This window comes from Mustelus asterias, chromosome 13 (genome assembly GCF_964213995.1).
Source record: "Mustelus asterias chromosome 13, sMusAst1.hap1.1, whole genome shotgun sequence".
Classification (NCBI taxonomy): Eukaryota; Metazoa; Chordata; class Chondrichthyes; order Carcharhiniformes; family Triakidae; genus Mustelus; species Mustelus asterias.
The window spans coordinates 71020116-71038077 of NC_135813.1; the positions used below are offsets into that span (position 1 = coordinate 71020116).

The 17962-nt window shown below is 38.9% G+C and overlaps 1 protein-coding gene across 2 annotated transcripts in view; it reads left to right on the plus strand.

Moving 5' to 3' along the window:
* Positions 1-17962, plus strand: part of LOC144502744 (mediator of RNA polymerase II transcription subunit 13-like) — a 239691-nt gene that overhangs the window by 166080 nt on the left and 55649 nt on the right. For both annotated transcript variants that reach the window (XM_078227003.1, XM_078227004.1), the window contains 3 exons: positions 839-1024; positions 11364-11523; positions 14346-14447. In XM_078227003.1, the coding sequence (XP_078083129.1) occupies positions 839-1024; positions 11364-11523; positions 14346-14447 (448 nt within the window). The remainder of the gene's footprint in view (positions 1-838; positions 1025-11363; positions 11524-14345; positions 14448-17962) is intronic.

Consider the following 17962-nt stretch of genomic DNA (forward strand, 5'->3'; position numbering starts at 1 on the left):
TGCAATACTGTTCAGCTGTAATACCCAATCTTTGGAAATACTTCATACATGTTAAATAGGAATGTCACAGGTAAATCAAATATTTATTGAATTCTTATTTGGGTAATTGTTTATAATTTGAAATAATTAACTATATGTATAGTTGTATAAAATGCTGGAGCACTCTGTGCAGTTCTGATTGCCACACTATAGGAAGGAAGTGATTGTACTTGAGAAAGTGTAGAGGAGATTCACCAGGATGTTGCCTGGACTGGAGCGTTTCAGCTATCAAGAGGCACTGGATAGGCTGGGTTGTTTTCTTTCGAGCAGAGAAGGTTGAGGGGCGGGACCTGATTGAGGTGTATAAAATTGAGAGACAAAGACGGGGTGGATAGGAAGGAACTTTTTCCTTAGCAGAGAGGAGTCAGTAAACTGGGGGCACAAATTTAAGGGCAGGAGTGTGAGGAAAAACTTTTTCAAACGAACAGTGGTGGGAACACTCTGCCTGAAAGTGTGGTAGAGGTGCAAACACTCAACGCTCGAGAAGTATTTAGATGAGCACTTGAAATGCCGTAGCATACAAGGCTATGGGGCAAGTGCTGGAAAATAGGTGCAGACAGGATGGACCGAAGGGCCTCTTTTTGTGCTGTAAAACTCTGACTCTAACCTATTACTTGATTTGATATGGGTGATTTCTTTTGAGAACTGAAAATATCGTACCTTTAGGAAAGAAGAGAAAGACCTTTTTAAAAAAAAAAATCGAACTCTATATTTTCAACTGTTATGTTGTGATCTCCTCCTGATTCGTTCTAGTGCTTCCACAGGTTTTGAAAACATTTATTTGTTTGTATTTCTGTAGGTGGAGTAAGAATGGTATACCCGTCAGCTTTCGTGTTGATTCCTCAGGGGGATATCCCTGTAATTTCAAATGCTGCTAACGCAGGAGGCCATACAAATCCAACACAAGGACCAGGAAGTGTGAAAGACACCTTAAGTTGTGGATTGCCACTCACACCACCCACCTCACCTGAGCAGACCATAATGGGTATGTTTCCCACAAGTTGTTACTGCAGATTTATGATATATCTAACTTTTCTGATCATCGGCGGCACGGTAGCACAGTGGTTAGCACCGCTGCTTCACAGCTCCAGGGACCTGGGTTCGATTCCCGGCTTGGGTCACTGTTTGTGTGGAGTTTGCACATTCTCCTCGTGTCTGCGTGGGTTTCCTCCGGGTGCTCCGGTTTCCTCCCACAGTCCAAAGATGTGCGGGTTAGGTTGATTGGCCGTGCTAAAAAATTGCCCCTTAGTGTCTTGAGATGGGTAGGTTAGAGGGATTAGTGGGTAAATATGTAGGGATATGGGGGTAGGGCCTGGGTGGGATTGTGGTCGGTGTAGACTCGATGGGCCAAATGGCCTCTTTCTACACTGTAGGGTTTCTATGATTTCTATGATCTGTTTTCGGTGTGGGTTGCCACTCGCCACCCACCTCGCCTAGGCAGACCATAAAGGCATACTTCCCTTAAGTTAATGCAGGTTTATGATGTATCTAACTTTTATGATGATCTGCTCTGACTAGTTTTAACGTCTGTAATATAATTTACTGATGAATAAAATCTAACATTAACAATTGGACCAGTAGATGTGTGCTAAACATTTGTAGAGGTCTAGCATCAGGCTACCTGGAAAGTCCTGATTCCAATTTCATTAGTTGCTGTTAATGACTAATATTGTTTAAGTTCCCTACCTGGAACGCTAATAAATGTGTTTTCATTTATTTTATCATTTTTTCCTACTCAGTTTATAATTTTTTATTCCATTTATATATTGATACTATTTGCCGATAACTAATTTTATTTTGAATGCCTGAACATATTTAATCTATAACCTCTTTTTCTCTATTTGAACTTACTGCTGTTATGGGTCTTGCCCTAATGCTTGATTTTGTTGTATTGGCACACACGCACCTAGAATAAGTTTTAATTGTATACTAAGCTATAGAAACACAGTCATTGGTGAGCTCATTATCCTTTCACCTTAAAACCTATAACATTTGGGAGAGGAAGAAAATTATCTTCGGGTTATGTGGTGTGAAGTTTCAACATATGCAGGGCGCTGAGAGCAGATGATTCTTTCTTGCAAACAGTTTGAAATAACAGACTTGGCTCCCCACAACCCAAGCTTTCCTTGGACAAAATTATAGCATTTGTGTTGATGTGTCTACAATCTTTAATCCGTAATGGCTTTCTGTGCTTTCCAATGAGCATTCCCCCTTACCTGTTGATAGCACCAATTGGCCTGGGATTTGGGAGGAGCAACGAAGAGTTGTTATACTCTTCTGACCATCAATTTTCAAATCTACTGGGTATCTTTTTGTGGACCAAAATGTTAATGATCGATGTTGGACAGTTAATGTTTGCACCAGTTGAGGTAGGCATTCCAGCTGAGGTAAAGTTTGAATTTTTGATGTTAGAAACATAGAAACAGGCCCTTCAGCCCACAAAGTTGTGCCGAACATGTCCCTACCTTAGCAATTACTAGGCTTACTATAACCCTCTATCTTACTAAGTTCCATGTACTTATCTAAAAGTCTCTTAAAAGATGTTGGCTCCCCTAAATATATTGTTAGCAAAATACCACCTTGTGCAACACTAAACTGTACAAAGCAGCAAGTATCCCAGTTTTATTTTCTAACTGTTGCCTCAGCTATGTGAGTGGTTCATGTTCTGCAATTGACCTCAATGTTCCTAACCCTGTTGGGGCGTTTGCATGCATGGATATTGGCTGAAGGCAGTCTCTAAATCCCCTGGGATGCCCAACAACAACAATCACTTGAGCAAAGTACCAGAATTGATTCCAGTAATCAAAATGTACTTGAGCAAGATTAGCATCCTTACCAACAAAGTGGTAAAGGTTGGTGAAAATGGATGGCAGTATATTCTTCCAGAATTCTATAAGATGAAAGCAATTTATTTGTAACAAATGATTTTATTATCATTTTATATCTACTTGAATTATCCACAGAATATTTTAATCAAAATTGTAGTGATTGAGCAGCAAATTACTCAACAGCATCTATAGAAATTAGCAACAGTTGTGGGATATGACACCCTCATTGGATCCTTTAGCTATACATAATTATGCAATAATGTCTATGATACTCGCTCTTTAGACCAGATATAAATATTATTATTTTAAACAAAGCCGAATGTTGCTTGAAACATACGAGACAAAAACTCTTTGCAACAAATACAGAATATCAAATTTCAGGAACCAAGTTATAAAGCCATAATTCTGATCTTGTATAGTGCAAGAATAATGTTTGGATAGCTTGAATGCATCAACCATAATTGGATAGCTTGAATGCATCAGTTATAAAGGTAGAACATCTGTCTTAAACTGAGATATTGTCACTTGCTAAATAACTCAACATGCAAATAGAGCAATTTAGGTCAGCTGTAGGAGCAATCTAGAAGTGCATTGTTTGGTGAAGTGTGCTAAGACTAACTTTTCTTTCCAGTGGGATATATGAGAATATACTTAACACTGTTGAGTGCAAGCGCTTCAGTCAGGGGCTTCTTGCCTGAACGAGGCCCTTTCCCCAATTTCACTATTGGTCTTTACTGAAAGAAAAAAAACCATGGACATTTATCTGATCTCTGTCACTCCCTGCCCAGAGCCTAGGACAACTACTATGAATGAAAAAGCACACATCTCTGGTAAACGACTGACAATCCAGCATCATAGACCCTATTACATCATTTATATATAGCTACAGCACCAGTTAATGGGTTTATGCAAATAGAGAGTAAGTACTTTTTTTGTTGTCTTTGCCTGTGCTCTGCAAGCCCATTTTCCTTTTTACTTTAAATCCCAGCTGCTGCACTGTCACCTGATGTGTAACATACTGAATCACACTTGCTACACCTGTTCCACCCCTCCAAGTTGTACTGCCTAAGATTTGAAGGGAAAGAATAGCATTGCTAGGAACAAGAAACAAAAGCCAATCCTTCTATGTCTCCGAGATCCCAAGTTGCTATTTGTGGAGGTAGGAGAGGGAAGAGCAAGAGAGATGGTTATGATTGAAGAGCATAAGAACCAGGAGCCAGGATAGGAATTGAGCCCCTTGAGGCTGCTCTGCCATTCAACGCGATCGTGGCTGCTCTTACCTCGGCCTCATCTCCACTTTCCTGCCCAGTCGCCATAATGTTTCATCCCTCCACTAATTAAAAACCTAGCTTTCTCTTGAATTTGTTTCGTGTTCTGGTGTCCACTGTGCTCTGGGATAGAGAATTCCACAGATTCACAACCCTTTGAGTGAAGGAATTCCTCCTTATTTCTGTCTTAAATTTGCCACTCCTTAGCCTAAAACTATGGCATTTCATTCTAGAATGTTCAACAAGAAGTAAAATCTGCTCTGCATCTACCCCGCCTATCCCCTTTAGCATTTTGTATACCTCAATTGGACCTCCTCTGATTCTTCTAAACTCCAGTGAGTATAAGCCTAAACTGCTCAATCTCTTTTCATAAGACAAGCCCTTCATCCCTGGAATCAATCTAGTAAACATATTTTCAAACCTTTCAGTTCAGACTTCTAATAACTGATCTGCATGAGCTGGAATCATGATCTGTAAAGGTGGTGGAAGCAGATTTAATAGTATCTTTCAAAATAGAATTGGATATATACTTGAATATAAGGGCTTTGGCATTTTTAAAAAAAAGCAGGGGAGTGGAACTAATCTGAGCTGTCAAAAGAGTTAGCACAGACTACATGAGCTTCTTTCAGTTCCGAATGAGTCTTTAGGAAAGGATAAAGAAATCCAGCTCCTGAGTATGTTTTCACAAGTGAAATATGACCACTTGGAAAATAATTTAGCAAAATATTAGGAAAGGTGTAGTGCCTTTCTCAACTCGATGTTCCAAAATGTTTTACAGCTGGTAGCATAGCACTGTAGTAATAGAGGAAATCCAATTTGCAAATAGCAGGTCTACAGACAGCAATTAAATAAATGACCATATCACCTGTTGGGTGTAGAATGTATGCTTGCCAGGGCACTTGGAAAAACTCCCTCTCTTCAAATAGTGCCATGACTCTTTGACATTGCCCTGAAAGGACAGACGTGGCCTTGATTTAACATTTCATGACCTGAAAGATGGCTGTGCTGAAGATGTTCCAACTTATGTTATGTGCTGAAGACGATGGAATCAAGTTTGTGGTTGTATTTGGGCCACAACTTTCCGCTTCAGGCCGGAGTACTGATACTCAACCAATACTTTTCTTTGTATGCAACTATATCTACTAACTCTTAATATGTTGAGTAATGAGGTACCAATTCCTAGCTTGTTAAATTACTGGATTTCATAGAAATATCCAAATAATCTACAGTTTAGCAAAGGTTTTTCTGGAAAAAAAAATACCTGTTGTGTACTATAATAATTAAGCAGTTGAAAAGCTGCATCCTGCTTCTCTTAAAACTATAATCCTCCCATTATCTGCTGGCATTTCTGGTACTGTGCCTAAAGGACCATTCTGAATGCAAGTCTAGACATTGTTGGCAAATTATTAATCTCCCATGCTCATTGGACATGTACTGGAATAGTTTCCTTCAGAGGTTACTAAATAATCAGGAGCAGGAATATCTCTCCCTGGTTGTGTTAGGAGTGATGTGAACCTGGTGTTGTTAAACTTCTTACTGTGTTACGAGTGCCAGGAGTATTTATGTAACCTCTTTAATGCCCCAAGATGCTTGATGGTTGGTATGATTGTACCAATGGATGGCAAAGTACAGAAGGTGATATTAGAATTGGTGATCAAAATCTCAGCCAAAAGAGAGGGAAGCAGCACGGGGGAGAACTAACGAACTCTATAGGAAGCTTGGGTTTGGAGCTGGTTGCACAGGTAGCCAATGTGTTTAAACTGAGAAACCAAGTCGCCATTAGTCCTATTTTTAAAGACAAATGTGCCTTAATTCTGCATTCCTGCTGCCTATTTTACGATTGAATCGATTCTCCAGTCATGACTGTGGTGTTTGTAACATATAAATTGCAGCAAAAGTTATTCCTCTACATTTTCTCCTTTACTTTCTCAGTTTCCTTGCATTCTGACTTGGTTGCTAAAAGAAAATGAAAGCTATTTCTGATAAACTAATGTTTATGGTATTTCAGAGTCTTAAGTAGAAGATGTAATTTATATACAGCCTTCATCTGAAAGTAGGTTGTTGAATTTGGGGACTCACTTGAAAGTACTATGTTAAGAATGTGTTAGCTCACAAGTTATCTGTCTACAGAATTGGCATCTAGAAGATGTTTTTGGTGCAATTTTCCTGTCCGCCACGTAGCGGCGGGACAGGACCATGCAAGGCCTGTTGGCCTCGGGCAGGATTTTCCGCTCTTGGGACGAGCGTGGCTGGAAAATCCCACCCATTATAACTGCAGATGCCCACTTGTTTCTATCGTAGCATTTATTCACCTATCTGCGTAACTTGTAAATTGGGAACAGCTTTAAACCAAGTGCATTAAACTGTTTGAAACATTTAGGTTGGTCACGATTTTGAATATTGATTTATTTGATTTGTGCCCGGAAAGGTGTTCTGTCCTGACTGGGGGAAAAAGGGAGTGCCGTTGCTCTTTTGTTTTTCCTTTCTGGTTTTGTTTTCACCATTTGGCTGTTCCTTTGGTATGTGGGGACATAACAAAACTGTTTTTCATACATTTGCATTAACCATACAGTAACATAACTACAAAATGTTGCAATTTTTTTGAACATGACAGCTTTGGTGTTGCATTTGTGAAGTGTATCTAGCTGTATTTTAATCGGAAACTCCCCTAATTGAAATTATGCTACAGTCCCATGTGTATGTTTGGTTTGCAGCATTCAACTTGCAAACTGTTTTGAAGATGTTACATTGCAGAGACTGCACAATTTATAGCACTGGTTGAGTAAAAGTGTATTTTTTTAAAATGGTGGCACTCAAAGTCCAATATGAACTTGAAGCCATTCTGTAACCTGATAAATTGTTTCAGATTTCAAACCTAACCATCAACAAAACTGACGTAGCATTTGAATTTATGTACTGTATTTATTACAATTTTTATTGAAAAAAAAAAGCTTCTTCCAAACCACAGATATCTTTGGATATTCATGCGAATTATTTGCTTTGCCATATGGCATTAGGAACTATGACTGGCACTGTAGAAAATAGCCGCAGGGGCTGTTCACAGAATGGCTTTTTTAAACTATATAATGTTTAAATTTAAAGAACAAAGAAAATTACAGCACAGGACCAGGCCCTTTGGCCCTCCAAGCCTGCACCGACCATGCTGCCCAACTTAACTAAAACCCCCTACCCTTCCAGGGACCATATCCCTCTCTTCCCATTTCATTCATGTACTTGTCAAGAGATTTACTGAGATATTTTTAACTTCTACTTTTAATGTAACTTCTGTGTCTATTTTCTACACTTCGTTTTATCCTGTAGCCATGTTTCAAAACATCCATTAAACTGCTTGCCCTTAATCGGGGGGATTCCCCGTTGGACGCGTGGCTTTAACTGGCTTGTTTTTAAATTGAATTTCTCGGGTGTATTTAATTTACTTGTTTTTTTTCCTTAAATTTGTACTCATATTTATAGTGGAACAAAAAGTGCAAAAAATAGCAGTGACCTGTGTGAACCATAATCTGATTTTTGGCTGACAGTGTGAAAAAGTGGGTCTGTTCAATTTAATTCTGAACACTTAGCTCCCCCTAATGATCCAATTTGGCAATGACACAATTTATCTTTTTTGCATAAATGAGGAAGATTATGTTTGAATTTCCTTTACTTGCATTCTTGAAATGCATTCTTGGTATTTGCTCATAGGAAGAATGGTATTTAATTTTACCGTTAAATTTACAAGTGGGAATTATGTTAGAACATAGAACAGTACAGCACAGAACAGGCCCTTCGGCCCACGATGTTGTGCCGAGCTTTATCTGAAACCAAGATCAAGCTATCCCACTCCCTATCATCCTGGTGTGCTCCATGTGCCTATCCAATAACCGCTTAAATGTTCCTAAAGTGTCTGACTCCGCTATCACTGCAGGCAGTCCATTCCACACCCCAACCACTCTCTGCGTAAAGAACCTACCTCTGATATCCTTCCTATATCTCCCACCACGAAGCCTATAGTTATGCCCCCTTGTAATAGCTCCATCCACCCGAGGAAATAGTCTTTGAACGTTCACTCTATCTATCCCCTTCATCATTTTATAAACCTCTATTAAGTCTCCCCTCAGCCTCCTCCGCTCCTCCTCCGTTCTATGAATGTGGTAATTATATCAATACCAAGTTAGCGCAATTAATCAGCAACTTAATTTTATAATGTCATAAATAAAGGTTCTTACAGAATGGTAAGTTGTGGGTTCCTTTTTCTTTTCGTCCCAAAATAAAAGGAAATGTTAAACTTGTGTTCATAGTACAGTTCCATAGACTGAATCTTAACACCTTTTTGTAGTGTTGTCAAATGGCTTCCTGTTTTATGTTCCTGACTAATTCATTGATAAATGTTGTGTTTGGGAAAATTTGAAATCGCAAGTCAGGTAATTTATAAAAGCAGACTTTTGATGGTACCTAGTGTTTTTTGTTTGAAAAGCTGGAATTAATTTTTGGGCCGTCCATGATGAGGAATCTTTTTATTGGTATCAAGCTTACTCCTAATAGGTATGTTGTTACTAAATGCAGACTGACGATATCTCTATTCTGCTTCAGCAATCTGATTTGTCTGCTGAAAAAAATTGTGAATTTCCCCATTTATCACCTGAGACTTTGACACTCCTGACTTAAGTAGGTTTGATTCATTGTCATCCTATTTTGGTATGGAGGCATGATCTCTAGGAACTAAATTGAGACTGATCAAACTCCTTTCCAGAACACACACAACAAAGGATGGGAATGCTCATGGCATTATTCTGATCTTGATTCAAAATCTAGTGTGAAAGATTATTTTTAAGTGAATGGCTGCCCAGTTTCGCTGGTCGGGCTGGTTGTCAGAAATAACTTGATGATCGTTTAGTCGTGCTTTCGTGATTCATTTCATTCATTAGCCAGCTAACACATTGCTCTAAAACTTCACGTAGCTAAAACTATTAAGTTGGTGCAAGGAAAGCTTTCAAGGACACTAACTTCCTAAATGTTGATTTGCTTAATAGAAGGCTTTCACATTATCCAAAAAAAATTAAGTGATTAAAGCAGTGTACCACTCATTCATGGGAAATGAGCCTCTCTGCTTAATTCATTCTGTGAAGACCTGCAACCCAATGGAACACCTAAATGGAAGGAAGGCTCTCTTTAAAAAGAAACCTCTCCAAAATTACAAGTCATATATTATTACAAACAACATATGCATTTTTTGACAAACATCTCTCTTTTTGTTTCATGCCCAAAAACACTTTTTGCACAAAAAAGATATTCCCTTTATTAATCTCTGAATGCAAACTCCAGGCTATTGGATTGCTTGGTTATTCTAAATGACCTATCTTTGTGGACTATTTTTTTAAGCAAGCATACCCACCGTAAACATCATTGTTTTGTAACGGACGTTAAGTGCATAGTTAGCGGTTAGATAATTTATAAAAGTGTGTTATGTTGTTACGCAGACTAAAGTACATTTGCCAAACCGTAATCAAGATATGAAATAGTCTTTGCACCAACATTGCTTTTTTATTTTGCTGTGCTCTGTTACAATTTTTGATAGTTTCAAAATACTACAGTTCCTTCTACCAATTATATGATGGTGTTTCTGACAGTAGATGAAGGCCCAGATTTTTCAGTTTTAATGATGCTGGTGAAACTGTCAAAGGTTCACCATTGTTACTCTGAAACTGACGGCAACTTCTATGTGTTTAATTAAAAATGGAAATTCAGAAGTTGATAGTGGTTGCTCCTTTGCAGGAAATCTTCGCAAGTGTAAATAAATTAGAAGTTACTGATTTGGCATGAACGTCCGCTCTTAGTCTCACTGTAAAATCCTTGGAAAAATTATATCTTGTTGAATGAGGTGTAACTGGGTTTTTAATGGGGTACTAAGTCATCATTATTGCTGACCAGCCTCTCTGGCCCTGAAAACCCAATTTTTCTCAATTTCATGATTAAAATTTGATAGTTTTTCAGTATATATTGTGAAGTTTAAGGTGTTTTAGCTTCTACCTTAAACCCATATGTACATCCAGGTCTTTATTTCACTTTCAGTGAAATCATGAAAAATGAATGACAAAATCTGCCCGTAATTTCCTGGTTTGCTGTCTGCAAATGCTTCAATGAGATTGGCTGCTTAATCTGCCTGATTTTATCACTATTACTGGATGCCAGTGACTTGTGATAGCTGGCGGCTGAATGAAATTAACGTTTTGGAAGGTGAAATTCATACCACAAAGATCTATACTCACCACTGATTTCAGTAGCAGGCACTGTTAGTTGCCTCTGTCAGCAAAGTCGGACCTAAATTTTTTTCCTGAAGTTCTAGACAAAGTAAATTATAGACAAAAAATTTCAGGATATAATGCTGTATGAAATTCTGATTGAACAGAATAATGTTGGTTATCGGTGAATAATTGTCTCAAGCTCAAAAGAGTATAACACTAAGAAACAAAAATACATTCTACTTTCATAACTGGACAAAAATATTTTGTTATTTGGTCAATGATTGAGTAAATATTATTGCAGGCAATAGTCTTTATTAACAGCCAGAGATGTATCATTTATTTGACAAGCATAATTTATGGAAAAGCTGAAGGTCTCATACTTTTTCCAACTGTTGCATTGAATGCCAAAAAAATTCACCTTCCCTCTGCTGCTGAACAAAATTTGCAACAATCTTTTGTGGAATATGTAATATGTGTTGATTTTTTTTGGTGACATGGTTAGTGACTGTGTTTATTTCAGGGGGTGGCAAATGGTGACTATGTAAAATTATCACACTTTGATTACCCAAGTAGCTACAGTCTTTCATTGTGTGAATCTATCTCTAGAACTATGTTCTTCCAACTCCTAATATTTGTGATGGTGTGTTAGAAGAAGTAAAAATCTTCTTCCATTAAATAAGCTGCAACCCATGTTCTTGGGTTTAAGTAGCTTAGCAAAATATCTTCTTGATTGAAAACTTGCTCTCTTGAGTGTTGAAAGCAAAATATATTTTAGCAGCAATCAGAGAAGGTCGACAATTTCCACTTCTAATTTATTTTTAGATTTATCTGTTTCCATTCAGGGAAATATTTATTATCTTGTGTTGGGCTGTGTGACATGTTTTATGGTTAAGCCGTTATACAATAACTGTTAAAGACTATCTGAAGTCCATTTCCAGGATTGTATTTTGGATATTGTCACTATACTTTTTATTTTCAAAATGCAGGTGATGGGATTGCACAGACTGTCATCAGTCATGTGAGTGGACAAGAAGGAGCTGTAAATGCATCAAGCCCAAAACATTCTGGTAAAATTCCTCAGAAAATAACCAATCAGATGGTTCAGAAAGTCTGGAAAGAATGCAATTTGAACAAAACACAACTGAAGTAAGTTTAAATAAGTATGCTGTGACAGAAGGTTAGTTGTGCTCAATTCCACTGGTAGGTGGAATTTCCTATGTATCTGCACTCAGATACTTGTACAATCAGGATGCAAATCAAATAGGTGATTTGAAAGATTGTCGAATTTACAGCGTTATTGAGTTGTGTGCCTAATACACCAAGATCACCTCTATTTTATGATCATCTGTCAGTCACCCCATTTGAATGTCTCTCAAATCCCCGAGTCCAAGTTTCCTACAGTCGCTTTTAAAGATAATCTTCAAATTAAGACCAGGGCTGAAATTTTCCTTTTAGTTCCACTAACGGTCATCCCCCTACTTGCGGCTGCAAACATCAGGGAAAGCCTGTTGACAGCAGTGGGACCAGCAGATCCCGTTGCTAGCCACTGGTGGGCCACCACCGCAAAACATGACATGGTGGTGGAAAATCCTACTCTAGATGTTTGAACACAACAAGAAGCAGAGGAAACAGTGCTTTATGTAGTTGGGTGGTCCTACCTGGGTAAGCAGTAGAAAACCTGCTTGTACTTAGCACTGATACGTTATGCAGTTTGAACTAGCTAAATACCATACACCTATTTGGTATGCCTAAGTTTTTATGCTTCTGACCTTTATTTAACCTGCATGAATTGGAGAAATAGAGTCTATCCTTTCACAGAGTGAAAATGTGCACTTTTAGACCAACCAAAACTACCTGTGTACCTACATCAATGGCTTTGACAACTTTTAAGCTTAATGGTGTGGTTCTGTGCTTTTCAGATGTTTGGCTAACTAAAAATGAACTTGTTTTCATCTGCCAGACCTTGGATGAAGTCCTTGATTTTGTTAATTTTTTAAATAACCTGCTTCATACATTTTGTTTCTTAGGTGAAGATTTGGGTTATGATAAAATTCCAAATTTGATGTGCTAGTTAATGTTTAAATTCGTCATATTTCTTTTCAAATAAAACTAGTCATTCTAAATATGGCTCCGGACTATTCTAAGGATAAGAATTCAGAAATGAAAACTGAAATTTTTGTCAATTTATGTGTGTCTGATTGTAACCACTGGTTTCTTGCGCAGAGGAAGGCCTCTTGATTGTTTCCTGTTGTTTTTGGAAGTTTGTCCTCCTCCGGTTCAGCTATCTAATACTATACTTATATCTCTTGCCTCACTTTTAACGAATTAAGGGCTTGCCTTCTCCTGAACCTCTTCAATAAGCACATATCAGAAGTACTTGTTAAGTATCCATGTAAATATTGATTTATTTTCCACTAACTTGCTGTTACAATCTCTCCCACCTCACAATTAGAAAATAGGAACAGGTAGGCTATTCAGCACCGCATGCCTGTTCAGCCATCCAAGAAATATAACCCTAGTGGTGTGAGCTCTATTTGTAGCTTAACCCTTGGAGTCCAAGCATCATTCTTGTTGTTTTTGCTTCGAGACTAGTATATCCTTCCTCAGGTGTGACACCCAGAACTGCACACAGATATGGTCTAACCAGGGCTTTGTATAGCTGAAGCATGTCTTCTATCCCATATAGCCTTCAAGTCCTACACCTGTTTTAGGAATGCCATTCCTTCTTTTCTGTTCACTACCACCCTAAGTGAATGAGTGGGCAGTTAGTATTCCCGAGGTCAGAAGTTGCATTTCTACCCATTTCCTTGATCTGTCTACAAGTTTACTCTTAATTTTCCTCCCACTTGTAGTATTACCTGACTCTGGACCATTTTTTGTTTAGATCAGACCTTTCCAACATGTGTTCCCTTCACCAACAGTGCAAATCCTTTTCTATTCTGTCCTCCTTTAAATATTAGTGTTTTATTTTCCACTACTGTTTGCAGCCAGACTTTTAGTTCTATTAAATCTACATCTTCCTGTTCATTTTCCACATGAATTTTGTTTGTATTTAACATTACACTCGTTTCCTTTGTATTCCAAGTGGGCAGCTTGTTCCTTAACCTTTTTTCCTTTTTTGTAACCAGTTGATTTGATTTTGTTTCTTTCCTTGCTCCCTCTATTTCTCTCACGTGCTTTCCCATTTCCTTTTTTCTGTTTCTAACTGAAAGCCATATTAAAGGAAGAACACAATTTCCTCAGAGGTTATTTTCTCTTTCCATTGAACCCGAAGGCCCAGAAATTTGGTTTTGAAAGTGCTGCCCATTTTCCAGTGGTTTCCTGACCTTCCAAACTTGCAGGCAAGAAGCATGCATGTACTTCCAAACTGAAGTGCTCCGTCTACCGTGCTGGATAAAGGCACAAAAAGGTTCCTTTTCCTGACACCTCAAGCTGGCATATTAAGCAGAGCTGAATTAAGTTAACTTGACACAATAGATGGTTAACTAACGGAGTTGATGGTTTTTCTGGTTCATTACATTTTATCTTTACCAACTTACTTTCAGGGGACTATGTTGCATTTTGTTAAATCTAATGTGAACTGATATCTGTCTATTTTGCAAGTTTTTTTAAAGGTTAAAATCTGTATTCTTGGAACATTTTGGCCTGTGAACAGTTGTCATTTCCCAGGAAAAGTGCATAAACCCATCAAGGTTAATCCACGCTTGAGCTTCTGTGATATGCATTATGTGGGCAGTTCTGTTCACTTTAAACAAAAAAATTAAAAGTTACATTAATGAATAGATACAGAACTGCTGCTTGTCGATGTGTCATGAGACAGCAAAAGAAAAAATCAGTTTTCATGGAAACTTTCAACCACAACGAGCAAAACTTAACCTTCATGAGTTAATGAGTTGAATTGTGAAGTTGAATATTGTAAGAGGTGTGAACACTATCACTGACTTTTTTTTCATATGCATGTATTAAAGAAGGCATTCAACTAGTGAAAGTTCTGAGGAAGAGGTGGCCAGCAATGCTGCTTCCTGGGATTTTACAGAGCCTGGCCAAAGAGTGAATTGTTCTTGTTCAAGGTAGGATATCCCTTATTTAGCATACAAGCTCCATGCATTGCTCTGCCTTTGTAGGTCATATGATGTGACTTTTCCATGCTCAATCATCTGGTAGTGCACTGGTTTGCAACAAGTGTGTGTAATGGTACATTCAATATCCACCCCCCCCCCCCCTCCCTTCCACCACCACCCATCCCACTGCCTTGCAGAAGCCGAGATACCATGTAGAAACCACCAAGCGGATGGATGAGGGTCGATTGCACAACAGATATTTCCTACTACTCCCCTCCTACACTCTCTTCTTTCTCTGTGTCCTCCAGCCTGCACACCCCACCCTCAATCCTGACATATCCTGCAAAATTAAAACTCCCATTCCCAAATCTGCTCGAGAAAGCAGCAGCACATCACTGTGATGTGAGAACCAGGAGAGTCACCAACCCAGGTAATTGAGTTTGGATCTCGGGCAACCTCCGGATTCGAATTCACTTCTTCCTTTGGGTGATAACTTTTGAAGTGCTTAAGCTGTTAATTATTGCAAAGTTTGTGCATCAAGATAAACATTGTGAAGATTGAGTCCTTTTATTCCTTTATGAAATTTATTTTTAGTCTACCCAAGGCAACTAGACTTGACCCAGAATCCACTATCAAATTGACCCAGAATCCACTATCAAACCAGCAGCATCCACTATCAAATTGGCTGTTGTTAATTATCAAGTTAATCGTTTGGCCAAGCCATCAACTGACCAGGTTAAAAGGTAAAAGTTGAGAGCAGTAACATGAGAGTGGAACCTCATTTCTGCTGTCACCATTTTCTGAAAAAACAATCATAAGGCATTGTTAATATCAACCAGTGTTTGCTTACATGTGCCTTAGGACACCGTCCATTCAAGAACCTTGCCCCTCTGCATTCTGAGTTTGGTCAGGTGACCTTCTATTCGGTTTGATACTCAATTATCCCTTGCCATTGCCATCTCTTCCATTGCTGATAGCAGCTGAGAATGGTGTCCTTGTGTGTCCTAAAAATGTATATTTTTCCAGTTATTATGTTCCCATCCTCTATCTGTTAATTGCTATAATTCAGTATTCAAGAAAGCTCTGCAAATCTTTCTGAAAGATTTGTGCATACTATAAACTTTTCAAAATAAAATTTATCCCAAAATATTGCTTTAGTTTTGCTTGATACCCTTTCTGACCTGTTGTGGCTTGGAGCTACTTCTAAAATTGCTACTCTGCTTTTGTTGTACTTTTGAAGGTTCTCGTGGTGCTTCCCTTGTCAAATAATAAATGTGGTCCTGAGTAGCACCTTGCACAAAATAGAACGCATAAAGATTTACCTAATGACTTCATAGTAGGGTGAATTTTGTTCTTGGGCAAATTCGCCTCTTGGGGTCCAAACTTAATCACATTTTTTTGTAAATAGAAAAGAAGCCTTGGATTTATATAGTACATTTCACAATTACAGGATATCCCAAAGTGCCATGTAGCCAGTTGAGTACTTTTAAAATGCTCTGTTGTAATATAAGAAACTAAGGCAATCAGTTTATGCACAGCAAGTTCCCACAAACAGCAACATGATAATGATTAAATAAACTAGATAAAAGCTAAATATTGGCTTGGGCACCAGGAATAACTCCCCTGCTCGTTTTTAAAATAGTGCCATGGAATCTTTAATGACCACCACAGAAGGTAGACAGCACCTCAGTTTAATGTTCTAAAAGATGGCACTTCCAATAGTGCTTCACTCTCTCAGTGCCGTGCTGGAGTCTCAGCATTGTTTTGTGCTGGAGTGGTATTCAACTCCAGTGGTCTTCTGCCACAGAGACGAGAGTTCTACTAGCTGCGATACTGCTGATATAACAGTGGAGACTGAACTTGGTCACATATTGAGTGTTAAGTAATGTCTGAAAGAAAGCACGAATATTTCACAAGAAATAAGCAGGACTAGGCCAGCATGCCCATCAAGCCTACCCTGCCATTCAATACTTAGCTGGTCTATGACTTCCTCAATTCCTTGTCTGTGCCATTTCCTCATAGCCCTCTATTCCTTGATCTTTCAAATATTTATCCACCTCAACTTTAAATACTTCTAATGATCCAGCCTCCACCACCCTTTGGGGTAGGGAATCCCAGATTGGCACCACATCTACAACACCTGCTCCCTCCACCACAGATGCTCAGTAGCAGCAGAGTGTACTATCTACACGATGCACTGCAGCAATTTACCAAAGATCCTTTGATGGCACCTTCCAAACCCATAACCACTTCCATCTAGAAGGACAAGGGCAACAAATGCATGGGTACACCACCACCAGAAAGTTCCCCTCCAAACCAATCACCGTCCTGACTTGGAAATATGTCGCCGTTCCTTTGCGGTTGCTGGGTCAAAATCCTGGAATTCCCTCCCTAATGGCATTGTGGGTCAACCCACAGCACATGGACTGCAGCAATTCAAGATGGCGGCTCATCACCACATTCTCAAGGGCAACTAGGGATAAGCAATAAATGCTGGCCAGCCAGTGACGCCCATGTCCACAAATGAATTTTAAAAAAATCACCCTCTGCAAGAAGAAATATCTGTTCACCAGCCCTTTATCTTGTCACTATGTCCCCTTGTTCGGGACACTCCCGTTAGTGAAAACATCTTGCCATCTACCCTGTCAAGTCCCTCACGATCTTGTATGTTTGAATAAGGTCACCCCTCACTCTTCTAAACTCCAAGGAATACAGATCCAGACTATTTAGTCTCTCTGGATAGGACAACCCTCTCATGCCAGGAATTAGCCTGGTGAATCTCCTTTGGACTGCCTCCAATGTTGTTATATCCTTTTTTTAGCTAAGGGAACAAAAGCTGTATACAGTATTCCAGGTAAGGCCTCACCAACACCCTGTACAATTGCAACAAAACCTCCCTAGTTTTAAACTCCAATCCTTTTACAATAAAGGCCAAAATGTCTTTTGCCGCCTTAACTACTTGTTGGGCCCACCTGCTAACTTTTTGTGATTCATGCACTTGAATGCCTCGATCCCTCTGTACTTCACACATATGCAGTCTTTCTCCATTTAGGTAATCTACCATTTGATTCCTCCTATCAAAGTGCATGACCTCACACCTCCCCACATTAAACTCCATTTGCCAGGTTTTCACCCAGTCACCCAACCTATCAAATCACGTTGCAGAATCTCAATATCCTTATCGCAACATGCCCTTCCATCTATTTTCTTACTATTGGCAAATTTCGAAATCTTGTTTTCTGTTCCTTTCTCCAGGTCATTAGTGTAAATAGTGAACGATTGTGGGCCAAGAACTGATCCCTGCGGTATTCCACTAGTTACATCCACTCTGAAAGGGACCCATTTATTCCAACTCTGTTTGCTATTGCTGGTTTTCAATCCATGCTAACACGCTTCCTCCAATTTCCGTAGGCTTTTATTTTATGCACCAGCCTCTTATGCGACACCGTGTCAAATTTTGCATGTTCATTAAAACATTTGTGTTTTGCAGTTGTTCATGCTGTTGATTCTAATCAATTTTCATC